The sequence below is a fragment of the Chelmon rostratus genome, chromosome 13 (assembly GCF_017976325.1).
Source record: "Chelmon rostratus isolate fCheRos1 chromosome 13, fCheRos1.pri, whole genome shotgun sequence".
In the NCBI taxonomy this organism is placed as follows: domain Eukaryota; kingdom Metazoa; phylum Chordata; class Actinopteri; order Chaetodontiformes; family Chaetodontidae; genus Chelmon; species Chelmon rostratus.
This window is the reverse complement of record NC_055670.1, coordinates 10,903,333-10,928,320: the sequence shown is the minus strand read 5'-3', so window position 1 is coordinate 10,928,320 and position 24,988 is coordinate 10,903,333. Positions and strand designations below refer to the sequence as shown.

At 42.3% G+C, this 24,988-nt stretch overlaps 1 protein-coding gene across 3 annotated transcripts; it reads left to right on the top strand.

Annotated features, from left to right (window-relative positions):
• Nucleotides 1-23,022, top strand: dop1b (DOP1 leucine zipper like protein B). 3 transcript variants are annotated; one of them, XM_041950257.1, is made up of 38 exons: nucleotides 1-115; nucleotides 4,291-4,468; nucleotides 5,073-5,254; nucleotides 5,368-5,538; nucleotides 6,521-6,710; nucleotides 6,883-6,981; nucleotides 7,359-7,482; nucleotides 7,575-7,681; nucleotides 8,905-9,016; nucleotides 9,153-9,273; nucleotides 9,386-9,505; nucleotides 9,723-9,831; nucleotides 10,161-10,397; nucleotides 10,478-10,782; nucleotides 10,871-11,256; nucleotides 11,460-11,731; nucleotides 11,829-11,981; nucleotides 12,132-12,232; nucleotides 13,270-13,460; nucleotides 13,566-15,174; nucleotides 15,461-15,557; nucleotides 15,658-15,849; nucleotides 16,045-16,167; nucleotides 16,247-16,381; nucleotides 16,468-16,523; nucleotides 16,606-16,710; nucleotides 16,838-16,904; nucleotides 16,995-17,154; nucleotides 17,578-17,660; nucleotides 17,742-17,851; nucleotides 17,934-18,083; nucleotides 19,038-19,099; nucleotides 19,278-19,406; nucleotides 19,513-19,649; nucleotides 20,089-20,144; nucleotides 20,240-20,383; nucleotides 20,515-20,647; nucleotides 21,736-23,022. In XM_041950257.1, exons 2-38 carry the CDS (start codon nucleotides 4,331-4,333, stop codon nucleotides 21,991-21,993), a joined length of 6,924 nt encoding a protein of 2,307 aa, XP_041806191.1. In that variant the 5' UTR covers nucleotides 1-115; nucleotides 4,291-4,330; the 3' UTR covers nucleotides 21,994-23,022. The 3 variants fall into 3 exon arrangements, 2 of the variants coding, with proteins under 2 accessions (XP_041806191.1, XP_041806190.1); XM_041950256.1 differs by having other exon boundaries at nucleotides 107-237; XR_006007280.1 differs by lacking the exons at nucleotides 20,515-20,647; nucleotides 21,736-23,022 and having other exon boundaries at nucleotides 107-237; nucleotides 19,746-20,144; nucleotides 20,240-20,332.
• Nucleotides 23,023-24,988: the final 1,966 nt, after the last annotated feature.

Here is a 24,988-nt window from a genome sequence, read left to right as displayed (position 1 = left end):
GAAGTGAACAGTCCTGCCGTGTTCGGCTCTGAATCAGCTGAGTTTGAGGATCCCGCCCCGCCCCTGGTGCTCTGGTGATGTTTGGAGACACACTCATCTTCAGTCCAAATAACAGGTTTGTGTACTCCTTTTTTTTAAGCTATGTTGGCGTGAAATATGCACCACGAGGAGCGGGATGTCACTTCTTCGTGTCGCACTGCTTTGAAACGAGTGTGCTCCGGGCTTGTTTCGCAGTTGGTGAGTCATTGATGCACCTGATAGCTAGCTAATTTTGTTTACGCTGGTGCTGTTTGCGCTAACGGTTACTTTATATTCTGTCCTCTTATTACAAGAGTTTTCTAAAAACAAAACCATAGCATTTAACGTTATATTTACGTTAACGTCACGTTTTTTAATGTCTTGCTAACCATATCAATTTTCTCTTGTTTAGTTTTTGTATTTAAGAAAATATGCTTAAGCTAGCTGTATAACAACCGCATTTGACTACCGTTAAAATTTGTCTTTTAACGTTACTTGCTTCTTTTCTTGGAGGCAGTGATATTATCATCCAGTCAGTGGTCCGAGGTCGTGTAGTTACATAACTAATACACTCAGCAGTGAGCTGTAACTTAACTGATGCTAGAGTATGCTTACAGGCCAAAGCTGCAGTAGGCAACTATCTTTTGGCCACAGGTAATGTAGCATATTTTCTCATCTGCCATCTCACAGCTAAACACCGTCACATTGAAGCCTGTGGTGGTGGTGGTGGTGGTGGTGGTGTCAGTCAGGTGACACATCGGGGCTTGTTAAGTGCCATAGTGTGTGTGTGTCTGTGTGTCTGTGTGTCCACCCTCAAAGCACACACTCCTCTGCCTATCAACAACCTATAGAAACGCATGGTTTTACCGCACTTGCTGTTTTGCTGATGCATACATAGAGGAAGTGAGAATGCACATTAAGTTCTGCTTGGCCTACACAATTTGATTATCTAGCTGTCATCTGTGATTCATCTGGCTTTTTAGGATCCTCATTTGCTTGCATGGTTGCACACAAATAAGTTGTCTCTTTGCAGGAAGACTTGCGGTCCATCTAATTCGAAACATCTGAGCATCATCTCTATTCTCATGCAGCATAACTTTTTGTTTTGCATATTTTGTACCCACTCCAAATGTCAAAAATCAATGTTGTCAGTGGGGAAGAAAATGTTGGAAAATTTAATCTAGTGACAGGGCTACATTTAGGATTTTGCAAATACTGCAGTCACAAGTCCTGCATGTGGCTTGTATGGATTAGAAGTGTTTTGATGTCATTAGTCTGGTTTGGTTAGAGCGGACTAACCGGCTGGCATGCATGTTTGCTATTTGGTAACAATGGTGGCACAACAGTGCCAGTGAAGGCCACTGTATGAAATGTTTTGCTGTTAGTTTGATATTTGTAAAAGGTTAATCGCTAAGATGCAAAATGTCCTGTTCAGATCATGTTGTATATGTGATGGGCTGATTAATAGCCATCAGCCAATGCCTGCGCTCACAAGGCTGATTAAACAAAAACAAAATGTTTTGCATACTTGTCAGAGACAGTGTACATGTTTCATTTTCAAATACTTTGCTGTGTTCAAGTGAGTAACACATTAGTGTGAAATATATGTTCATTAGGGCCAAAAACAAAAAGATGCTACTGTGTGCACTAACATTTTTTATTTTCTTTATTTATTTGTGCAAGTTTATGCATTTTTGTTCTCTCTCAGAAACAAGGAGATGCTGCTCATTACTGATCAGTGCTGTTGTTAAGTACACTAAAACTTTGTTTTTTGTTCATAAAGGTTTTTTTTTTTACAAAGTTTATTTCTTTGATTATGTGTGCAAATTTAGAGTTTAATCACATTTTTTTACTTAAAAGAAGTGCACTGCAGACAGGGTGCAGATCTGCTTAAGCAGAGACAATGCAGACAAAAAACGCTTGTTAAATAAATGTTAATTTAAGTTAGTCAGTTACTAACATGCTGACATGCTCATGGTTTTTCTTACTTGTGTAGCCTGTAAAATGTCACAAATAATCAAAAACGCCCACCGCAAGTGAACAGAGACTAAAGTGATGTCCTCATTTTGCTTATTTGCTTTGTGTGAGAAACAAAGAACCCTCAGTATTCAGTTTTTAACAGTGTTAGAGTGTATCAGCAAATTTTCCATTTTTTTTAAACTTAAACCAGCACATGTTGGGTGTTTGTGTTTCATAACTGGTCAGTAGTTGGAATTTTCATTGATTATGTTTCTGTCAATAGACTACCACTAGCACACAGCTGCCCTCAGCACGTGTTGTTGGGTTTGACCACGATGGTAAAGCCGCTCTCAGCTCAGGCAGGAAGTCCAGATGTCAGTGCTCCTCTAATCCTGCCTCCCTGCTCCCCCATCCATCTCCCTGTTTAGCTTTATTCAAATACACTACATGTACACACACACACACCACTGCCTATGCCATGTGCTTGAAAGCACAAAAGCTACTCTTTCTAGATCATAGCGTATATTTAGCACTGGGGAATTTGTTCGTGTTTTTTTTTGCATGTGTAGCCTAAATTAAGATTCTTTTCCTATTTCATTTTTTTCCAGGACTTTTATAAAGCTGCAATAATTAATACTGATATAAACAAAAGATCAAAATACAACATTTAATTTGAAAGTGTCTGGTCCTACTGATAAACCCACACAGAATTATCACTGGACTCTGTATTTACCCTCAGCTCTACAGAGCTTGTTAGCTTCTTTCAGCTCAATTGCTTTGATTTTATGACCTGTAACTATACTGTGCTTCCAGGCACAGCAGACAGCTTTTTTCATTTAGAAAGCTGTACACTATCTTGTAGTGGTGTCGTTAGGCCCCAGCGTCCGAGGCTACAGGCCTGAATGCTTTATGAATAGCCTGCATATTTTTAACAAAAATAAGAACAATAAAAAGCATAGCCCTGAATCGATTCATCTGTCATACAGATCATGCATTAAAGCCCTCAAAGTAACTAATTAATACATTTTGTATCCTCTATGTGTTATTCAACCAGCAGATCTACTTCACACTACTTGACACACATACATTTTGTGTGTGTGTATGTGAGAGAGAGAGAGAGCACACTGGTTACAGAGTTAGTCTTTGTTGACCTCTGGTTGTAGCTAGCTAATTGAAGGAGGATATGAGAGTGCCACTGCCTTGTCTAAAAACTCAGGTTAGTGGAAAAAGAGGGCTCTTTTGCTAGCTAGCCAGACTAGTTCAGTGGTTGTCAAACATTTTTTTTTTCACAAGACTCACCATTTATGAAAACAAGTACAGTATCCCCAAGACAAACCTTTACACGTGCTTTTAGCATAAATAAGACTAGTTCTCAAGCTCCTAAGGCACATCAGTGTGCGACGGTACACAGTTCGAGAACCACAGGTCTAGCTAGCCTTCAGTCACTGTGATATTAATGTGGAACAGCACAGGAAGGGAGGACTTTACTTTGTCTTTGTAAAATCTTATTAATAAGACTTCAAGCCATAATGTATTTCCAATCAAGCCTATGTTACACCATTTTCAACTTATTTCAGAGTAATAAGTTGAAAATGGTCCAATTATTGGGTGAAAATCTAGAGATGTCTATGCTGAGCTAAGCCCCCAAAAGTTTTTAAGATCCAAACACCACCTTTAGCTATCTGCCCAGCACCAAGCAGCAGACATACAAAGGTAGCTTGTGTTGGTGAGCATAGTAGAGCACTTAACTGCTAAAGAGCACATTTTCCTCAGGAGTTGGTGGAGATTATAATGGAGCTATAAGGAGAGTTATTACTGGACTTATATCAACAAGTAGCCAGAAACATGACTCCAAATGAATGATAAGATTGCTGTGTGTTTACTGGATGTGTGCTAAGACAGCACTATAAGGTCATAAAATATATAGTATGTCAATGTTGTCCCAGGTTTGCAGTGTAGACTAGAGAACTGTCTCCCTCTGACTGTGCCCAGTCCATAACTTTCTCTGGAAGTGCATTCAGGGACACACAGTTTGTGTTAGATTACTCCTCCCTCTTCAGACGAAGAGACAGGTCAATCAGACACTGACCAGTCATGAATGAGGACATTTGTCTCCATAGCGGCAGGGCTTGTATATCAGTGAACAGAGTTAATTGGCTAATTTTATTTGGCATAAACAAGCATCAGAGGCTGAAGGATGTCCAACAAGTTACAGATAGACAGATAATGTCATGGAACTGATTGGTCTTGTGAGTTTAATAAACATATTGTGTCTTTCCTCAAAACCTCTCGTTTGTCTCACCTGTTTTCCAGAAATATTGTGCTGAACATGCTGGGGTCTGACTGATGTATCATGGATCCTGAGGAGTTAGAATTGCAGAATGACTACCGTTACCGTAGCTATGCGGCGGTCATTGAGAAGGCGCTGCGAAACTTTGAGTCGTCGAGTGAGTGGGCAGATCTCATCTCATCCCTGGGCAAACTCAATAAGGTACAGTATGATGCACAGAGTGGACTTACGTCATAGATACACTAGAACAGCTACTCTTTTTATCTGGATATCTCAGCACGTACTGCTTATGTTCATAGTAAGCATGAACATAAGCATGCTTAAGTTGGTCAATGTAATGAACACCTGTGGTCTGCTGTTTAATCTGCTGACGTTATTTTGTGGGTTTCAACTTCATAGCTGCTTTGTGTGTTTCAGTTCTCTGTACTTCTGAGGAAGTTCTTGTTTCTTAGAGAGACCGTCTCTCTCTTTAGTATAGAACTTTATTGCTCGAGTCTTCTTGCCATTTATTTTGGCAAATAAATGTGCAACTTTTATTTCCACTTGCTGAGCAGATATTTACTTGTTTTGATGCATAAAAAATGTTCCTTAAAGCACAAAAAGAATGTGAGGGGAAAGAAAATTTTCATCAGCTAAACATGAAACTGTACTACAAAAATATGCCCAGAAATCTCTTCCAATGTGCCTGTGTGAGCTTATTTGTTTTAGTAGATGACTTTATCAACTAAAATTTTTCAACTAATATCTTTGCTTTTTGGTTAATGGCAACCCAGTTTTTTTCCTTTTTTCTGTCTCTTTCTCTCAGGCCCTGCAGAGTAACCTTCGCTACTCCCTCCTGCCCAAGAGGCTGATCATAGGGAAGCGTCTCGCCCAGTGCCTCCACCCGGCTCTGCCGAGCGGAGTCCACCTCAAGGCGCTGGAGACCTACGAGGTCATTTTCAAAATCATCGGTACAAAATGGCTGGCCAAGGATCTGTTCATTTACAGGTGAAGAAACTGCTATAAATCTTTTACTGCTTCAAGGAGAGCGCTTGCATGATTATGTGTGCAGCTTTATATAATCTAACTTGTGTATGGGTGTGTTTTTTACTGGTTTTCAGCTCAGGATTGTTCCCGCTGTTGGGCCATGCAGCCATTGCAGTGAAGCCTGTGCTGCTGACACTTTATGAGCGGTACTATCTCCCGCTGCAGAGGTCTTTACTGCCTAGTCTTCAGGCTTTCATAACTGGACTACTGCCAGGCCTGGAGGAGGGACTGGAGGTTTACGACAGGTACGTAGCACATGCTGTGTTTGTTTTAAATTTAAAGGAGAGGTCTGACAATATTCTGTGTGTTCTTATTGTCAGCAAATCGTGAAAAGACCAAAACCAGCAAAGACTTGATAGTATTGTATTGTCTGTATAGCCAAAGCCTGATATAGTTTGTTCCTCTGTGCCATAGAGATCCATTGTTGTCCATCTGGGTGGCATGTTATTTTGTTATCATGAACATGTGCACTGTAGTTTATTTTGAATCAATACCTCATACAGCATCCTGCTGCTGTTAATACTCACTAGATTACTGAATGTGTATTAATCCTCAAATGAAAAAAGTCCCCCAAAAATGCACCATTCCCTGGAAACTACAGCGCTCAACTGTTTTCGGAAACTGCTTAGCCTTTTCTGTTAAATGAAAGTATACACTGATGACTCAGTACTGAAGGAACTAATGGGCTCAGGGCTGGACAGGGTAGGGAAGTGGGAAAGCATTAAGAGGTGGACAGTTTTGGTTTCTCATTGGATTTGTTGACAGCCTTTTTCATAACAATATAATCCTTTTTTATCCATAATCTGTCAATCTTTCACTGTTTATGTTACACTAATATACACAGTAGTGCATGTAGACAGGAGGCCACAGCTTGGTATCAAAGAGTATAAGAGGAAGTGCTATACCAGTGACCATGCTATCATCATAACTGTATGAAGAAGCTGAGTTTGGGTTTCCAACTTTCTACATATGTGTCTGCAAAGACTGCCAAATACTTGCTCATGTTTGTTGTTTTTTTGGGTAATTTTGAGTGAGCCAGTTTTCCCCTTAGGATTGTATACTGCCTACACAGTACTTCCATTGAAACAATAGATGATTTTGATCAGAATTGATTGGTATGACATCACTTACCACGAGGCCGGCCTGCCACTAAGAGATATAGATTTATGAGCAGATGTGTTGGTGAACACATGACAAAGAGTTCTCTCCATTTTGTCTTCTGCTCAGAACTGATGCATTGCTGCTCAAGTTGTCACTGCTGGTGGGTCAGCAGGTCTTCTATGGTGCCCTGTGGGGTAGCATGCTGGTCAGCCCCGTGGTGCGACTGCCCGCCGCCGTCTTTATAGTGACACATTTTGACCGCATGTCATCCCTGCGCCAGCAAACACACATGCTAGGCTACGACCACAAGCTGGTGGTGAGTGTCTGCGTTTGTCTTACTGCACACATGTTGTATGAAGCACATCTGATAGTGAAGACCGCACTTAGGGGTGTATTTTTCTACTGCTGACATCTTTCAGTTTAGTTCTGTAGTCTGCTCCATCACCATCTTTCTTCGTCTGTTTGAACTCTCTTCTGTCTGTTTACAGGTGAAGTCGGTGTGTCTTTCCCTACAAGATTCAAATGTTCTGGTGCAGAGACATATGCTTGAAATCCTGCTCTACTTTTTCCCCTTTGCTGAATGTCTGGTAGGTACACAAATTAACACACTGTCTTCCAATCTATGGTTGAAGTATTCCAAGTTAATTGTTTCTCATTTTTCTGCTCCTGAAATCACTTGACAACTGGAGTTGTTTAGGGGGGGATTAAAAGCTAGAATTACTCTGTAATTATGTTCATGTACATTGCAACCTGTGTTACCATGATTGTCAACCATCCATTATTTGTTTCATTTACTCTGAGCAAACTGCAGCTTGCAAATATTGCGTTGTTACTTTTGTTAGTTATTGTCAATACGACATCTTTACTTTCTTTTCCATTGAATTTAGGGACTGTCCTGTCTTTACACCCCCATTCCTTCCTGTTGTTCCTCAACCAGCTGTCACCCTGTATGTTTTTTGTTTAGGACCCAGAGGAGTCCAGTATTGCCATGAGTGTCAAAGACATGATCACAGTGGTGTCTGCAGCCTCACTTACATTACTCCGCAGAGATATGTCCCTCAACAGACGCCTCTACGCCTGGATCCTAGGTGCTGATCGTTTAAACACTCTTCAGTAATGAGTTACCTGCTTAGTTTCCCAGTTTATTTAGTATTGTTTGCCTCTGGGTATGTGTTCTCAGGGACTGACATAAATGGAGGAATGGCATCACACCACACCCTCTCCACTACCACAGAAGAACATACATCCTTCTACTTCAACACCTACTCTAGAGATTGCCTTGTGCAGGTAACTTACTCATGTGTTAGCACACAGACACATGCTAAAACTAAAAAAATAACATGAATATATGTAGAATTTTATATGTTTGAGATTTTGTTAAAAACACTTACTTTCATGCCAAGAGTTAGATGTAAAGATCAATACCACTCTCATGTCTGTATGGCAATTATGAGGCTGCAGCCAGTAGCAAGTTAGTTTAGCTTACCATAAAGAATAAAACCCAACAGCAAACCTGGTAAGGTAACAAAGTCCATCTATAAACACCTCTAAAGTTCACTAATTGACATATTATATCTTGTTTGTTTAATGCGGTTAAAAGCAGAGTGTGAAGTTGTGGTTTTAGGGTGTTTATTTGTGGAACTATTTCTTGGCTACAGCAGTAACTTATCTTGTTATCGCAATGAGGCATCCGGCAGAGACAGCAGGAAGTGACTGCGTCCGGCTAAGAAATAGTCCCTCACACAACTATAATTAATAAATTAACATGTTTCCCAAAATGTCAAACTAAACTAAACTAACAAAAATGTCCACACTCAACAGTTAATGTAAAGATTTATAGAAAAACTTTTTGAACAGAGTAGATTCCAGCTTGTGCAGTAGATGAGAGGAAGCATAATTCACGTAATTTCACATTTTGGTCACACTGCAAAACTCAGCTCTCAAATACAAGAAGAAAAAGTAATAAAATGAGGGAAATGTTACTTAAGATAAGCAAAATGATCTGCAACAGAAGAGGAAAATTTCACTTGTCAAGATATTTAAATAATTAAAAATATCTAGTCTCAAAGACCTACAGTTATCTTAAAAGTATTGGAGACTAAAAATAAGTACATTAATCTGGAAGAAAAACTAATTCTGACTCCAACTAAGCGGTTTTGTGCTTGTCAGTGCCAATCAAACAGCTGTATCACTTTGGAAATTCTGGTTTCAAGCATCAAGTTACTTAGAAAAAGTAATGAAAACTGAGTAAGAAATGATTGATGATTATTGATTAATAATATTTCAGGACCTGTAGCTCGAAACAACTGAAATGGTCTAACATAAAAACTGCCTGGTAAGAAGATATCTCTTGTCATATAAAAAACAAGCACTTATTGGCTTGATGTAAGATATTTCATCTTAGTTAGATCTCACTTTTTGCAGTGCAGGTGTGTATGTTTGAACTGTTTACCAACGCATGTTTGTCACCGGTGTCGCATTTTCTAATCTGTTTGTTTCTGTCACTTCAGGCGCTAATTGACATTCTCAAACAGAAGGATGTGGAGAGTGACGCAGAGAATGTGATTGGATACCTCAGGCCCTTTCGCATCATCATCAGCCTGCTGGATAAACCAGAGATAGGTACAGTGTGGAGCACTGAGCAGGATCGTACACAAACACATCAAAATGCTGAATTACTTCATCCACCACTATTCGTTGATGTCTCAGCTTTACTCTTAGCATGTTTACCTCTGATAATGGTTGCGTTTTTGCTCAGGTCCAGTGGTCTTGAGCAGTGTGCTGTTGGAGGTGGTCCGAGCCTTCCACAGCTACTGTCGGGAAATGCTTGGGGAGGAAACCATCACCAGCTCAGGGCTCTCAGGCAACCAGCTTGCCAGGTGAGAGCGACAGATGATAGGACAGATGTAAGAATGTTCACTGTTGAATACATATTTAACTGAGCATGTGACAAAATTGCAACTGACAGTTTTCTTGTGTTGTCTTAAACAGTAAGATAAAAGAGAATAAGAATGCATCAGAGATCATAAAGACGATGAATATGCTCGTGAGCTCCATGAACAGTGAATACCTGTGGGAGTACATGACCCGACGCTTCTGCACATCTCTCAGGTATGGTGCAGATGGCATGAACTCTAAAACTTAAACCTATCAGGTGTTTACAGCACAGTATATGATGCCAACTCAAAAAAATGCAAGATTACTGGGAAAAGTCAAGATTTACATAGTGTAGCATCAGCATTACAACAATTATGTTAAAAAAGCCAAACCCTCAAACATTAGCCGAGAAGCATCACTGTTTTCATCTCTCTGTCTTTGCTCGATATAGTGACAAAGCTGACCAACCAGCGCCTCCTTGGCAGGACCGCAGTCACCCTGCTCCCTCTGTTGCAGAGATGTCCAGTCTCATCATTTTCCTACTTGATGTTCTTCCTCTGGTAAAAAGCTCACACACTTGCACACCAATGGTTCCCCAACCCATATGAAACCAAACTGATGCAGTGAAACTTAAACTGGCCCCAACGCAGAACAAATACTTGCTTATAATTCAAAATAGAGTCTATATTATTATATAATATAGACTCGCCTCGAAAAATGGTAATCTTTTCTTTGGTTGAACTTGTTAGCATTGTTCTGGTACTCAGTTAGGTTAAAACAAATATTAGTCGGCACTATTAGTCGGCACCAGTTGACCCATATGTGACTCATGCACACACCTAAAGAAATTTCTATACAACAGCGTTTCCTGTCTGTTTTTTTCCTACAGGAGCTTCATGCTGACATTCAGTCCCAGTTCCTCCCTGAGATGCTGAACACCATGCTGCGGACTCTGCTTAGCCACATGGACACTGTTCGCCTGGAAGATGTCACACAGGGTCTGCGTGCCTGCTTCAAGGTCCTGAGTAAGATCCAGATGCCTGTGGCTTATATGGATGTTGAGGCAGGGGCACACACAGAGAAAATGGAGTTACAGTCACCGGAGGAGGAAAGCAAAAAGACTCAGGTTGGGAATGTTATAGTCCATACCAACGTGTTTTCTTTTTATTTGAACTTTAAAATTCATATCAATTATACTCTGTCTAGGATATGGAGACTGAGGGAAAGAAAGATGGTGGTCAGGTTAATGGTCTGCATGGAGATGAGGAACTGAACAGAGATGGAAGAGATGAGGCAGAGCCTGCAGATGGTATTTACCCAACACTCAGGTCTGAAGACAGCGGATTGGGCATCAGCGCCTCACCATCAGAGCAGCATCTCCCACCAGGGATGGGGCTGGCAGCTGAGGGAAATGGAACTTGCAAAGCAGGGGAAGGAGTGTGGAGGAAGGGAGGCAGTGTAGACACCATGACCGAGTGTCTGCAGGACATCCTGGCTTTCATTACCACAAGGTAAAGTACAGAGCCAAAATTAGCTGGTATCCACACTGACTTTTATTAGCTGTGATTTCTAAATATTTTCCCTCCTACTGTGTTTCAGATACCTGCTGGTGCAGGTGGAGGAGGTCAGTGGACCTGACCCAACCGCTGCCTCGCTGAATCAAAAGACTTTGTTGGTGAATACTGGGGGACGAGAAATTAAAAACAAACTGACTGAACTGTTCACTCCAAACAAATTTAAACCTCGCCCTACGGCTGACGCCCAGCTCTCAGCAGCCCCCACAGACAAGAAAAAGGAGCGTGGGCATTTAGGGTGTCTGGACTGGGCGGCTGGCTACATGCCCCGCGGCAGGGCAGAGATCTCTGAGGCTTGTCGACAGGCCTTCACCGCCACCTGCCACCTCCTGCTGGAGTGCACCACCTTCCCTGTCTACCTGAGCGAAGAGGAGACTCTGGCTCTCCACACAGACGTGTTTGGTCACACAGGTTAGCACACAGTTTGATTGTGATCTTCCAGCTAACTTTAAGCGAACACACTGACCACCTTCTCAGCTACATGGGGTATTGTTTTTACAGGATTAGTTGTACCCCTCATGTTGAGTTAACTGATCTACATATGTAAAATCAGTGGCGTGCCCCTTTAACCCACAAAATTCTAACAATATTTTTAAAAATGTTGTTTTCCATAGGCAGTGACATGGACAGCTTGCCAGTGTGGTTGAGGTCCTTGATGACGCTGTGCTGCCTGTCCAGGGACTACAACATCCAGCACACAGCAGTGGCCTCCCTGTTGGAACTTATCAACCACTCCCAATCCTTAGCACTGGTCATCCAGGACAAGCACAGACGCTACCAGACATCTGACACCAACCCTCTGAGTGGGCGGCTGCAGATGGTCACTGTGCCACCCATCTTCCCTGCTCTGCTTCGTGCCATAGAGGAGCGCACAGATTTCTATCAGGTTCGGATTCTAAATAAAACATGTTGCCGTAACTTTAAGCTTTTGTATAATGTGATTTTTTTTCAAAATTTCTTTATGTTTTTTTCCTGTGACTCAGAGGGTGTCCCTGGTCCTGTGGAGCCAGTTGGACACAGAGCGGAGAGAACAACACATTTCCTGTGTGGAGCTCTTCTACAGGCTTCACTGTTTGGCTCCATCAGCCTCCATCTGTGAGGACATCATCTGCCAGGCACTATTGCACAAAGACAAGGTGAAATATACCAGCACACCATAGTTTGTTCACACATTTTTAATTTTCTCCCAGCATCTTCTAGATGTGTCAGTTTCACAGGGACATGCAAGCAGACCTACTAGGAAATGTGATGAGTTTGAAGGTGTGCCTTGTGTTTGTCTGCCCCAGGCTGTTCGGCTGGAAGCACTACACCGTTTCACAGTTCTATGGCACCTGACCAGGGAGATACAGACAAACAGGACTCTGTCTCTCAATCGCTCATTTGACCGGTTAGTACATATTGAAAAAGCAGTGTGCACTCAAGACAAGTGGAGGGTATTGCCTTTATTAGGGTATATCACTGTGTTTCTGTGTAATTCTTGAATACTGTATATTCTGTCTCAGTGCACATCTTATGCAGCTTACATTGTCAACATATGTGCCAGTGCTCTTCTAAAAGTGGCTTAGCCCGATGCAAAGTGGAAACTAACACAATTAAGATGAGAAAAGTTCAGCTTTGTGCAAATGTAAAACCTCAGAGCAAGAGCACTTATGTCACAACAAATATGCAGCAGTTAAAAACTGTCCAAATTCCCACGGTTGATATGTAAATATCTAAATCTAGTGTCAGTGTATATAACATGATGAAGTCAAACAGACTGCAAACCTGCAGATTAAGTAAATATATGACATACTGTCATCTTTGTATCCATAACCCACCGTGAGAAACATCATCATCAAACTCAACAGTTTGAAGGTATTTTGAGAAGGGCAATGTTTTTTTTTTTTGTTGGAGTCTTTAATTTGTCTTTCATGTGGTGCCACCAACAGATCAAAATTACTGTCTAACATTAGAGTTGATGAAAGGATACCTCTCAAACAAATTACCACATTTAGACTAATTTCGACTTTTAGCTGAATGCTAACCTTAAGCATCCTAACATGACAACATGCTAAATCTTAACCATGCAAACCGTTCATTTTCAAATTAAAGTTCAATCAAGAAGTATGATGAGCTGAGCCAGACAAGCTGATTTTGGGATATTCTAAAATGACCACTGTATAGGAGAGAACCCCTTTTAGGTAACAGTTCTAGCCTCAGGCCAAAATGATGTTCCTCCACTAGAAGTAAGATATTAGCCAACAGCAAATATGTCTCTCCTCTCTCTGTATTAACAGCCTGGATGGGGTCATACATTGCATTCCTACTGCTGGTGCAAATTTGAACCCCACTGAGCTTTCTTTGTGACTCTGTCTAACTGAGATCATTTTGAGATTGTTGATAGGGCTTTGTTTCTGACTGTTGAAATGTGTGTCTCTCTCTCAGCTCCCTGTGTGTTGTGGTGGACAGTCTGAGCTGTACAGATGGCTCAATAAGTGCAGCAGCTCAGTGCTGGCTGGTCAGGGCTCTTTCCCTCAGTGACGTGATTCGGATCCTGGAGCCTATTCTGTTGTTGCTGCTTCACCCCTCCACTCAGCGCTGCTCCATTCAGAGCATCAAACAAAATGTCACTGCTGGTAAGTGCATTTGCCAGCATGTGTGCCTTATATTGTGTAAATCAGAAATGGTTCAATTGGATGAACTTCTTTGCTCTGACTGTATGTACGTTTTGTTTCTTAAAGGAACCCTTAAGGCCCTAAGCAACAGAAGCCGAAACTCCACCAAAACTTCTGGGACATCTGTGGATACCATGACAACAGAGGTCACCACCTTAAATATCATGAACATTGTGGACCGGGAATCCCTGTGGGCCGAGTTGGACAGTGTCATAGAGTTGGCCAAACCGCTGGACACTTTGGTGGTTTCTAGAAGTGAGAGTGAAGAGACAGAAGAGGATGAATATAGACAGCAGGAGGAGGAGGAGGAGGAAGAGGAGGAGCCCGAGAGTGAGCACACTGAGTCAGCTGACACCAGTGGAGCCCAGGTATCCACTGAGAACTCCAGCTCGGGCTCTGCCCCCTACCGCAGCATTGACGAAGGAGGTGTGGTCAACGGCCTGCGGAGGGCAGAGTCCGAGCACACACAGGCATCTGATTCACTCTCAAGTGAGGATGAGGAGGATTTAGAGCTAGAGGCCATGGCCAGGTCTCGCCTGCTAAAACAGGAGCGTGAGAAGAGAGAGGCCATCGACTCTCTGTTCCGGCACGTGCTGCTGTATCCTGTTGCGGGCGGCTGGCGCCATCTGCTCCAGGGCTTGGCACTGCTAGACAGCCTGCTGAGGAGCAGTGCTGAGTGCCCTCTGGTGGATGCACTTTCCTCCACCTCTCTGGACACAAGCTCTGCAGCACATTTAAACCTGGTCTCCAACCTCCTGCAGCGCCACCAGCAGGCCCAGGATGGTCAGGGCTTCTATGGTTGCCTGCTTTCCCCTTCCTCCTCCCCCTCTGTGCCCCCATCCCTGCTCATTGAGCTGCTTGTGTCCTTGTGTCTGCGATTCCTGCGCTCTCATTACCCTTCCTTTCTGAACCTGGGTCCTCTTGACCTGCAAGGGAACAGGGAAGTTCAGGTAAAAAGTGTCGAGGTACTGACGCGGATGATGAACCAGCTTGGTTGCATGGTGCAGGGACAAGAGGTCAACAGGGCCAGTGTGGAGCCCATCCGCAGACTCCTCTCAGGATGTAAAGTACAGCAATATGCTCTGCTTACACTTTCTGCCTCCATGTATGTCAGCCAGAGGGGAACGGACAAGGGACCACCCAAGGGCATGGAGCTGCTGGATGAGCAGGGAGGCCTGTCAGAGGAGAGTCTGGTAAATCTTGGAGCAGGAGGGGGCCAGGAACAGTACCCCTTACAAATGGAATTACTGAAACTGCTCCATGCTCTCATAGTCCTGGAGTACCATGTGTGGCCTGGTGGGGCTGTCTCAGCAGCTGGGTCAGGTGGCCCATCTGGCCAGCCAGGGGAGCCACGTGAATCCCCAACTGCCAGCACCCCCCTGGCTCGTGAGTGGCAAACTGCAGTTCTTTTTCAGCAGTCCATCAAGGCAGCTCAGTACGTCCAAAGCCACCCCATCACAGCCCAAGGAATGTTTGTCTCTGCCGCGGCCAGAGCTCTGCAGCCACAGTACGGCTATTCCATGCACCCACATTGGGTATCACTGCTGTGCTCCTCTCTACCATACTTGGGTCGCTCGTTAAGCATCATCGTGGCTCCACTCATTAATCAGATCTGCAGGAACTTGGACGAGCTGGTCAAGCTCTACGAGCATGATGGAGGAAAGACAAATCAGAGGTAGGCTGATGCAGGCTCTCACTTACATAATTTTGTACACTATTTTCCACTTCCCAAAGTCAGTGTAAGTAAGTATGTGCTCGGAAGTGTATCATGGTATTATGGCAGGCATCAATTTATTAATGGTCAAAGAAGGAAAAGAAAACAGAAGTCAATGCATTTTGTTAAGTTGTGGAATTCAGACACTCACATTTTTTATCTTTACAGCTCGATGCTAATGTGATAAAATCACGTTATTTGTATTTCTTAAAAAAATGATTGATGTATATTTCTGTCTTCTGATCAGCCTGAGTGGAAGGAGGGAAAACATTGCCCCTGACTACCCTCTGACTCTGCTTGAAGGACTGACCACCATTACCCACTATTGTCTACTGGACAAGAGGGTGAGGAGTGAAATTCGCACACACACATTCTGATATGTACTTCTTACATCTATGAAAATGTGAACACTCATTTCCCTCTCTCTCTGTCTCTCCCTGTCAGTCCTTGGTTGCCTGCGATCCCGTGGATGTCCGTAATGCACGCAGCGCTGTGATCGAGGCACTACCGCACATGCTCAGTACTATGGCATTGTTATGGGGAGTAGTCATGAGGGAAGAGCTTCAGAGGCGGGCATCTGACTCTTCGCAGAGCAGCAGACACTCCTCTACCTCTGTCTACTTTAAAAGCACCAAGGTGTGTCTTAGATACATGCAGATTTTCGACATCTTCTTGTGCCAACACAAATGAATGTAATGACAGGTCTGTGTCACTTATGCTCTGTGTGTTTGTTGATCCTGTAACATGCTGACATCTTTTCTGTTTCCTGTTAATCCATGTGCATGTACTATTATGGAAAATTTCATCCATGCACATTGTGTGCATGTTAAGATCTTACGGCAGCGGATCCTGGAGTTCCTGGTCCCTCTGATTGGGCAGTATGGGATTCAGCTCATGGCGTCACTAGGAGAAGTTTGGAGCAGAAGAAAGAGTAAAAGGAGGAATAAAAACAAAGTAAGAACTGCAGTGAGTCTAGAAACGAAGAAAGGGCACAGTCACTCAGTCATCTGTCTCACACTCCTGTCTTCTTTAGGTTTTACCTGTGGCCAGTGAGTCTCGTTTAACCATTGTGGATTTGGTGAAATCACTGAACACCTTGCACACAGATACCATCCTACAACTGGTCAAGGAGGTGGTGAAAAAACCACATCAGATCAAAGGAGAACAGGTACACAAATGTACACACATGTACAGATGCTCAAAAACATGACTCAATTTTCCCTCGCTGACGTTTTCCACTTCTCTCTGCATCAGAAGTCAAGCTTGGTAGATATTCCCATGCTACATTTCAGCTACGCCTATATCCAGAGGTAAGTGGGAGAATACCATGCAAGTCCCCACCTCGGGTTGCTGGATGTTCATGTTTATAATAGTCTCTGTTTCTGTGTGCAGTCTTTCAGCTCAGGCTCTGCAGGAAAATGTTGCCCCTCTCCTCAGTCTTTTAAGGGAGTCTGTTCAACTCAACCTGGCCCCACCTGGGCACTTCTTACTGCTGGGGTCAGTTTTTACACATTCAGTGCTTATTATGGACTGAGCTGGTTGTATTTTTTCCAATTGTTAATCATGTTTTCTTGTTAATTTCCTTTGGAAAATTTGTTATTCATTAACGAGTTTTGCCTTGCAGAATTCTCAATGACTTCGTCAATAGGCTTCCCAACCTGGACAATAAGAAGGACACTAGAGATCTGCAGGTATAATGTGTGTTTTGTTGCTGTATGTATGGATTGTATTGAGTGAGTATGAGATGCGGTGGTAATATTGATGGTGATACTGCTTTGCAGGAGGTGACTCAGCGGATCCTCGAGGCAGTGGGTGGGATCGCAGGGTCATCTCTGGAGCAGACCAGTTGGCTCAGCCGCAGCCTTGAGGTTAAAGTTCAGCCACAAGTGTGCCCTGAAGCAGATGAACCCGATGATGCAGACGTGGATGGTGACCATTGTGGTAACTTTAGATGTCTCTGACGAATACATACATGAATTGATCTGCAATGCCCAGCCATTGGTTGAGAAAATTAACCCAGGGAATCGATATAGCAAAGACTGAGGAAAATAGTCATTACATTCTTAAAAATTGTGAACATATTTTAAGCTTGAAGTGTGTCTCCCCATTAAGAAAGACGCTGTGCACATTCACACACAAGGCACAGCAACGTAACTTCACACTGACAGGATTGGTCAGGATCTAATGTTAACTAATGTTCTGTGTTCTTCTACACATCCAAAAGGTCACATACACAGTCCTGTAAAACAGCTGTTTATCTCCTAATTGTCACTTATTTGTATATCCGCATTTTGTTGAATTACTACAAGCTTGTTACAATCACAAGTGAACTCACTCTTCTTTCTCTCCTTTTCTTCTTGTCAGAGTCAATGGCTCAATCTAGCACCATGGTCTCCTCTTCGGCTCCCTCAATTTACAGTGTGCAAGCTCTTGTACTCCTGGCTGAGGTAGGATTTTTTTAGGTTTTATTTGTGGTGAGAGAATGAATCTGTGAATCTTTGTCTTTAACATCTTTTCTCTCTGTCTAGATCTTGGCACCACTTCTGGACATGGTCTACCGAAGCGATGAGAAAGAGAAAGCTGTCCCTCTCATTTCTCGACTCATGTACTATGTTTTCCCCTACCTGAAGAACCACAGGTAAATACTCTTGTGGGGCTGTCTTAAATTAACAGCTTTAGTCTTAAAAGACTTGCTCTAACTTCGTCTTTGCTTGCTCTAGTGCCTACAACATGCCCAGCTTTGAAGCAGGTGCTCAGCTGCTGAGCAGTCTGAGTGGTTATGCCTATACCAAAAGGGCCTGGAGGAAAGAGGTCTTTGAGCTCTTCATGGACCCCCTCTTCTTCACCATGGATGCCTCCTGTGCTTCCAGGTTAGTATGTTTGTTTGTTGGATAGGACTTACAATCATTCACCACTCTTCTACAGCTAGGAAATATAGGACTGTTGCATGACATGAATGCACACAAACAGAAGAGTCACAAGTCCTACAAAATAGTTTATACTGTAGACACACTGGAATACTTTATCAGCATAATAGGTGTTAATTATGACAGTAAAGAGTGAAGGATGACGTCACAACGAGCCCCAGTATGCAGGATTGGGGCTTACCACTTGGACAGCAGAGTAGAAGAGAGCCTCCCATCAGTCTGCTGCAGAAAATGGAAACTGCGGTGGCCCTGAGAGCTCAATGCACTGCACCTGAAGAAAACACATGCAGATAGACAAAACATTAGCAAATAATTATAATCCCATTATCGGCTAACATGATGAAATTAAGACATTTTATATCCAAAAGGTCAAAGGTCACTGTGACATCATATTGTTCAGGAAGAACACTTTTCTGGCCATTCACCGCCATAACTCAGCAACCGAATGGGAGATTGGGACCATATTTCACATTTTGGTCAGATGCTGAATTGGTGACACTAACCTTGGATGTTTACCTTGAAACTGTGCTGACTTTATAGATCTTCTGTGCTGTCGGGTTGAAGATATTTGTGAAGCATCTGCGTTTTACAGTTTGTAGCTTCTTTGCAGCAGCATCCATATTTTAAGCATTGTAGTCCACAACAGTTCATGAGAGGTGTGGCAAGTTCACATCTGTGGCTGTAGGAGCAGGGAAAACCTTCACATGACAACATGAAACTGTTGAAGCCGTTATTGTAAAGAGTCATGTGTAAAATTATCTTAGGCAATTTACAATGTAATTATGTTTATTCGTGTTTTTATTTTATTTTTATTTTTTTATGTTATTACATGAATGAATTGGAGATGTTTAACCAATGTCTAATGTCCTCTGCTTGACTGCATCATGTTCTCTATAGTTGGAAATCCATTATTGATCACCTGCTGACTCATGAGAAGACCATGTTTAAAGACCTCATGAGTGAGTACAGCCTCTAGGAAATGTTTGTGGTGCTGTAAGGATACAGTTGTAATCTCCATGTGAGAGCTAATCTGTGACACATTAGGCTAATCATGGATGTTAATGAGATAATCAATTAATAAAAAATAGATCTTTTTGATAATTTGCTGTTACAAACTTGTATTTGTTTGTGCTGTAGGCATGCAGAGTGGCTCCCTGAAACTGTTTGCTAATGTAGACCAGAAACCCATGCTGCTGAAGCGCCAGGCATTTGCCATGTTCAGCGGTGAAGTCGACCAGTATCATCTGTATCTTCCCCTCATCCAAGGTATAGCGCAGGATATTTATGTAGATTTTTTATGTAGGTATGTTCAATTTAGTGGTGGAAATGGACATTAAACTTGCTGTATTCACTTCACTACCCCTCCTTTCAGAGCGTCTCACTGAAGCTTTGCGTATGAACCCCAGCGCTGCTGTTTCAGCCCAGATGTTCCTGATGTTTCGTGTTCTCCTGTTGCGGATTTCATCCCAGCACCTCACATCTCTTTGGCCAATCATGGTCACAGAGCTGGTAAGAGATCCCATCCTCTGAGAGCCAGGCCTGATACACAGGGCCAACAAGTCCATCCATCCATCCATTATCTATACACCGCTGAATCCTTTGCAGGGTCACGGGGGGGCTGGAGCCTATCCCAGCCGTCTCTCGGGCGAAGGCAGGGGACACCCTGGGCAGGTCGCCAGCCTACCACAGGGCTACACATAGAGACAACCAAGCACACCACTCATTCACACCTACGGGCAATTTAGAGTCGAGAGTTTAGGAAGCCGGAGAACCCGGTGAAAACCCACGCTGCACAGGGAGAACATGCAAACTCCACACAGAAAGAACCGGGGATCTTCTAGCTGTGAGGCGACGCTGCTAACCACCGAGCCACCGTGCAGCCCGCCAACAAGTCTCTATTTTAATTATTGTTTTATTATGAAAATTTAGCTCTCTATTTGTTTTCCAGATTCGCGTATTTGCACGTCTAGAGAAAGCTCTGCAGGCAGATAAAGACGTCTCAAAGTGAGTTAATTCGTTTATTCATATTTTGTAAACGCTCTGTTGAAGCTCTCACTCAAAATACTTTGTCTTTTCCTGTGTTTTTGTGAACCACCTAGGCTTGCTAAAGTGGTGCGTGGAGCCCATGACAGAAATGGGCCGGTGAATTTCTCTCAGGCAGAGTTGGACATGTACCTGTCAGCCTGCAAGTTTCTGGACACCTCCCTGGCTTTTCCTCCAGAGAAAATACCCCTCTTTCAGATGTAAGAGAGCCCAGTTCAGGACAAAAGGACCTAAAAAACATTTCATAGGTTCATGGTGTTGCATTAGTTATTTTGTCTGCGTATCACTTTCTGCCTTATCTGTCCTCTCTAACTATCTATTCCATGCACAGGTATCGTTGGGCATTTGTCCCTGAGGTGGATGTGAACCGCTACGGCGGCCCAGAGACTGCACTGATGGAAGGCGAGCAGGAATGCATACCCCATGTTGTCAGAGTCCTGGAAGGGATTCAACAGCGATACGGGGTAAGATCATATGATGAGATACGTAGAATTACTGTACTGGAAAATACTTGTTATTGATGGGAGGACATCTCAAGTTTGCTTTAAGTCAGTAGTTTTAACCTGGAATGTGGGACTTTTACATAATAGATGAACGTCTGTTGCATTCAAGGGCCTTTCCAAACAAATTCCAAGCAATTCTGATTAAACCGCCAGGTAACTCTGTATTTTACAGTTTACAGAAGTTTTTAAATCTGGTGTTTGTGATGACATTTCCACGCTGGAGCACCAATAGTGTTGTTTTATATCAACTAGCAGCGACTAGTTTGCCAGAGCTGAAGGGGGTAGCAACCATAGCGACAGAGTGGGTTACAGCGACTAGGAGTATGGAAGTATGGCAGAGCATATGGCAGAAAAACCTAAGAAGTGTCCAAGAAAGGAGAGGGGCACAAGCTCACCTGTAAGCATAAGTCATGATCATGTGTCAGCAGTTTTTATGTAATTACTCTTACTGCCAGAAGGGGGAGACAAAGGTTCCACACTGCAGGTTTAACCATTCAGTATAATTGTGCAAGTTATAACGATGTACAACCATGATTCCAAAAAGTTGGACACTGTTTAAAATGTCAATAAAACAAAATGCAATCATTCGCAAATGAACTGTGTTTACTGACAGCAGTTCTACAAAGCTAATGCAGTAACATCCTTTATACAGCCACATGTTCACAAAGTGGTGAACCTCGCTCCATCCTCGCTTGTAACGACTGAACCTTTCCAGGATGCTCCTTTCATACCCAATCATGGTACTATCACCTGTTACCAATCAACCTGTTTACCTGTGGAATGATCCAAACAGGTGTTTTTGGAGCGTTCCACCTCTTTCCCAGTCTTTTGTTGCTCCTGTCCCAACTTGTTTGAAACATGTTGCTGCATCAGATTCAGAATAAGCAGATATTAACAAAACTCAATAAGGTTGATGTGGTAAAATATTCAATATATTGTCTTTGTTTACAAATGAACATGCAAAGTCCAAAACTCATATTCATTCAGGTTTTGTTTTGTGAAATGACCAGAACTCACTCTGATTACCATGTGCTGTCCTGTTATTCCAGGCACTGAATGGGCTGAGTGAGGAATCTTCCACAGACCATTTGGAGTTCCCCCTCCTCACTCAGCACTCCCTGTCCTCCATCACCCAGCTGCTGCCTTTCCTTCGCACCCTTTGCTGTTCCTTCCAGGGCCCTCCCTCCTACAGCCACCCTATGCCCCACCTCCCAGTAGCAGACTACCCAGCAGCCAGTGCGCAAACAGTCCTGGATAAGCTGGAGCACATCACTGAAGAAGAGTTCCTGGACTCCATGGAGAGTTAGAACTCCAGCATGAAGCTTTCATGGACTAAGTCTTCTTCTCAAGCTTTTTTGACCCGCAGCCGAGTGGGATACCTAAAATAGGCACAACCGGTGATAATGTTGTTCTGTGATAAAAATGTTTGGAATTCTGTTTTTTAATGTTTTAACTTGTCTGATCTCCGCATACATTCATGTACCTCTGAGGTGCTCTCACACTGAATCTGTACTGGAAATTGCAAGGGACTTTGTAGTAGTTATTTCAGTGGGCTTTTTGGATGTCAAAGAAAAATGGTAGAACTATTAATTGCAAATTCCTGTAGAATGCCTCTTTCTGTCTGAAGGATGAGTATCATCTCAGTTGCAAAGCATTCACACATTTGATTGTGTCATAGTGTCTATACTGTTAGCTTTTTATGGTTTTAGACTTAAAAAATGTTGCCACTAAAAATAGTGATTATGTAAACCAACTTTAAATTCTTACCTATTATTGTTATTATAAGGCATGCTCCCAAAAATAACAATAGTTTTCAGTAAATATTTCAGTTTGACACCTAATAACAGATTCACTGTGAAAACCTTATTAAGTATTGTTAATATGTTCTTTTGACTATTTCATAACCTCTGGTTAACCGCTCTCTCTAGTACATACATACATATGTCTGATTGACTGAGAATGTAAAGATTACAGTATATGTCTGTTGTTGAGGTACTTTCTGTTTAATTCTTATTGGATACATCATTTTGGGACCTCACAAGTTAAGATAAGATTTAGGTTAAGGCTTCTATGAGTATGTTACTGAATGTGATTTGTGTACATCAAGAAAACCCTTTGAAATATTATTGGGTGTACCTCGTTAAAATACATGCTTGCCATTTTTGGTGTTTAAGGGAAATCAGCGTTTCTTTGTAGTTGTTCATGGATAGTTTTTACATCTGCTGTTGTCTTTTTTCCACAATACTGAATGCTTAAGTAATTTATTTTGGATGTTTAAAGGACCATGTCAAGTTTTGAATTAACAAAAAGAAGAACTCATTAAATAAAATATTAAGCTTAAATACTGTGTTTTCACTTCACAGCTTTAGTTTTTTTGTTTACCTGCATTCATGCTGGGACTCAAAAAACCACAGGACAAAAACACTGACCCCTCCTTCCTTGCATGGTTGCGTGCTGCAATTGTGTAGCTGTATTTGCATGTGGGACTGGCAGGCAAATGGTACATAGAAATGTAGTTTGTTAGGTTGAACAGTATGCTCCTCAACACTCATCTAGTTCCTTATTTCTTTCTGGTTGGCTGGGGGTGTGCAGGGTTTATCAGTTAACCCGGTAGCTTCTGGGTAGTACTTCTCCTCTACAGGTTCTCTTTACGTTTGAAATGAGCTTGACATAGACAAACCTGTAGCTGGACTGCCAGCCATTACAGGTAAAGCATTGTGTTTTATGCACATCATCCACACAATGCCACATTACTGCACACATCATCAGAACATGTATTAGCCATGTTTCAATGAACACCACAGAGGCATGTCTCTTCCATCATAAAGTTGTTGCCAGACTACAGATATTGAAACAAGAAATCCCTCAGGAGGAGCCAGAGAACTTGGCTGCTGGTTAAATCAGCTGCCATAACTCAAACCTGTGAATGCGTGGAATAATGGACAAATAACTGTGTAGTTGACAAAACTGATGGCAGGTTTTACAACACTGCTGAAAAAAATCCCTACAGACACTTACACAACTGACATGAACAAATACTGCACTCTCAAGAGGTCAGAGAGGTGAGAACAGGAAAAAACACCCTGATTGCTGTTTTTTTCTTAATTGTTTGTTTTGATTTTTTTTACTGAGACTGCATTGTGCTGACTTTCATCACTTTTAGAAAGTTGCAAACAGAAACCCCTTGGGACGTAAGTTGCAATGACACAGGCCTGTTTAATAGCCATAAAATGTGCTTGTTCACAGAGGAGCAACAAGAAAAAGAGAAGTATGATCAAGCAAGGCTGAGGTTAAAATCAAATCAGAAATTAAAAAAAAATGGCTGGAGGAAGAAAGAGTGGGATAGAGAAAACAAGGGTAAATAGTACAGAAGCAGTAGAAATGGAGAGAAAGACATTCTATAAAGGAATAGGTTTGGTCACACCAATCTGAAAAGTACATGAAACATAATGAATAAGCATGCTATAGGTGGATGTGGACATGGACTACTGGGTGCAGCTTGTATTTAGGGACACGGGGCACGCACCGTGTCACTGGTTTTTCATTTCTGTCCAGTAGAGATAGATCCTTCAGATTACTCTATTCCACAGCTATTTTTACATTTTTTGAAAACACACCAATTAATATCATTTAAAGTAAAAGTGCCGTAGCTGTTCTGAATCGCAGTTCATACCAGAAGTTGGCTGTAATGCACCTAAAAGCTGTTTGCCAACCGCCATTAACGATAAAAGAAGAAGAAGGCAATGTTGCCAGATTGGACGGTTTTCCGCGGCTTTGAGTTGCATTGAGTTGTTTGCCATGTGTTGAATTGACTTTTAAACACATATACATACTATACAATACAGTATTTTCATAAATTGTTGAATATAATTATGCAATGACATCCAATCATACAGTGTTGTCTCCTTGCATTAACATATGAGTGATTTCTCCTTGCGTATTAGTCAGACTATTAGGAAAGTGGTGACAATGCCCCCTTGGATATTTCTTCTGGCGTCGACACTGATGTGACATGATGTTTAAGCTTTTCACTCTGCTGAGAGGAGATGTTAGTAACCATCATCGCCATCCACCAGCGGCTTGCCCTGTGAATGTGATTTTGCAAATCTGTATTTTCATTGTAACAGAAATGTAGCAAACCCACTTTGTGTTTTGCGCTTGCTGTTTCTCGTTTTGTCCACCAGAGGGCAGCTTGCACTGTTTATGAGTTCATTTGAGAGAAACAAATAGTATTTTGACATGATTCTTTATAAATATATTTCATGATTAGAGTTGTGCTAAAAAATGTAATTTCATCTATAT

Excerpts from the sequence above, each read along its gene's own strand:
- dop1b (XM_041950257.1), top strand. The coding sequence starts at position 4,331 with ATGGATCCTGAGGAGTTAGAATTGCAGAATGACTACCGTTACCGTAGC. Across the intron at positions 11,732-11,828 it reads AGCGCACAGATTTCTATCAG|AGGGTGTCCCTGGTCCTGTG; the intron begins GTTCGGATTCTA and ends CCTGTGACTCAG. Across the intron at positions 16,905-16,994 it reads AGGACACTAGAGATCTGCAG|GAGGTGACTCAGCGGATCCT; the intron begins GTATAATGTGTG and ends ACTGCTTTGCAG.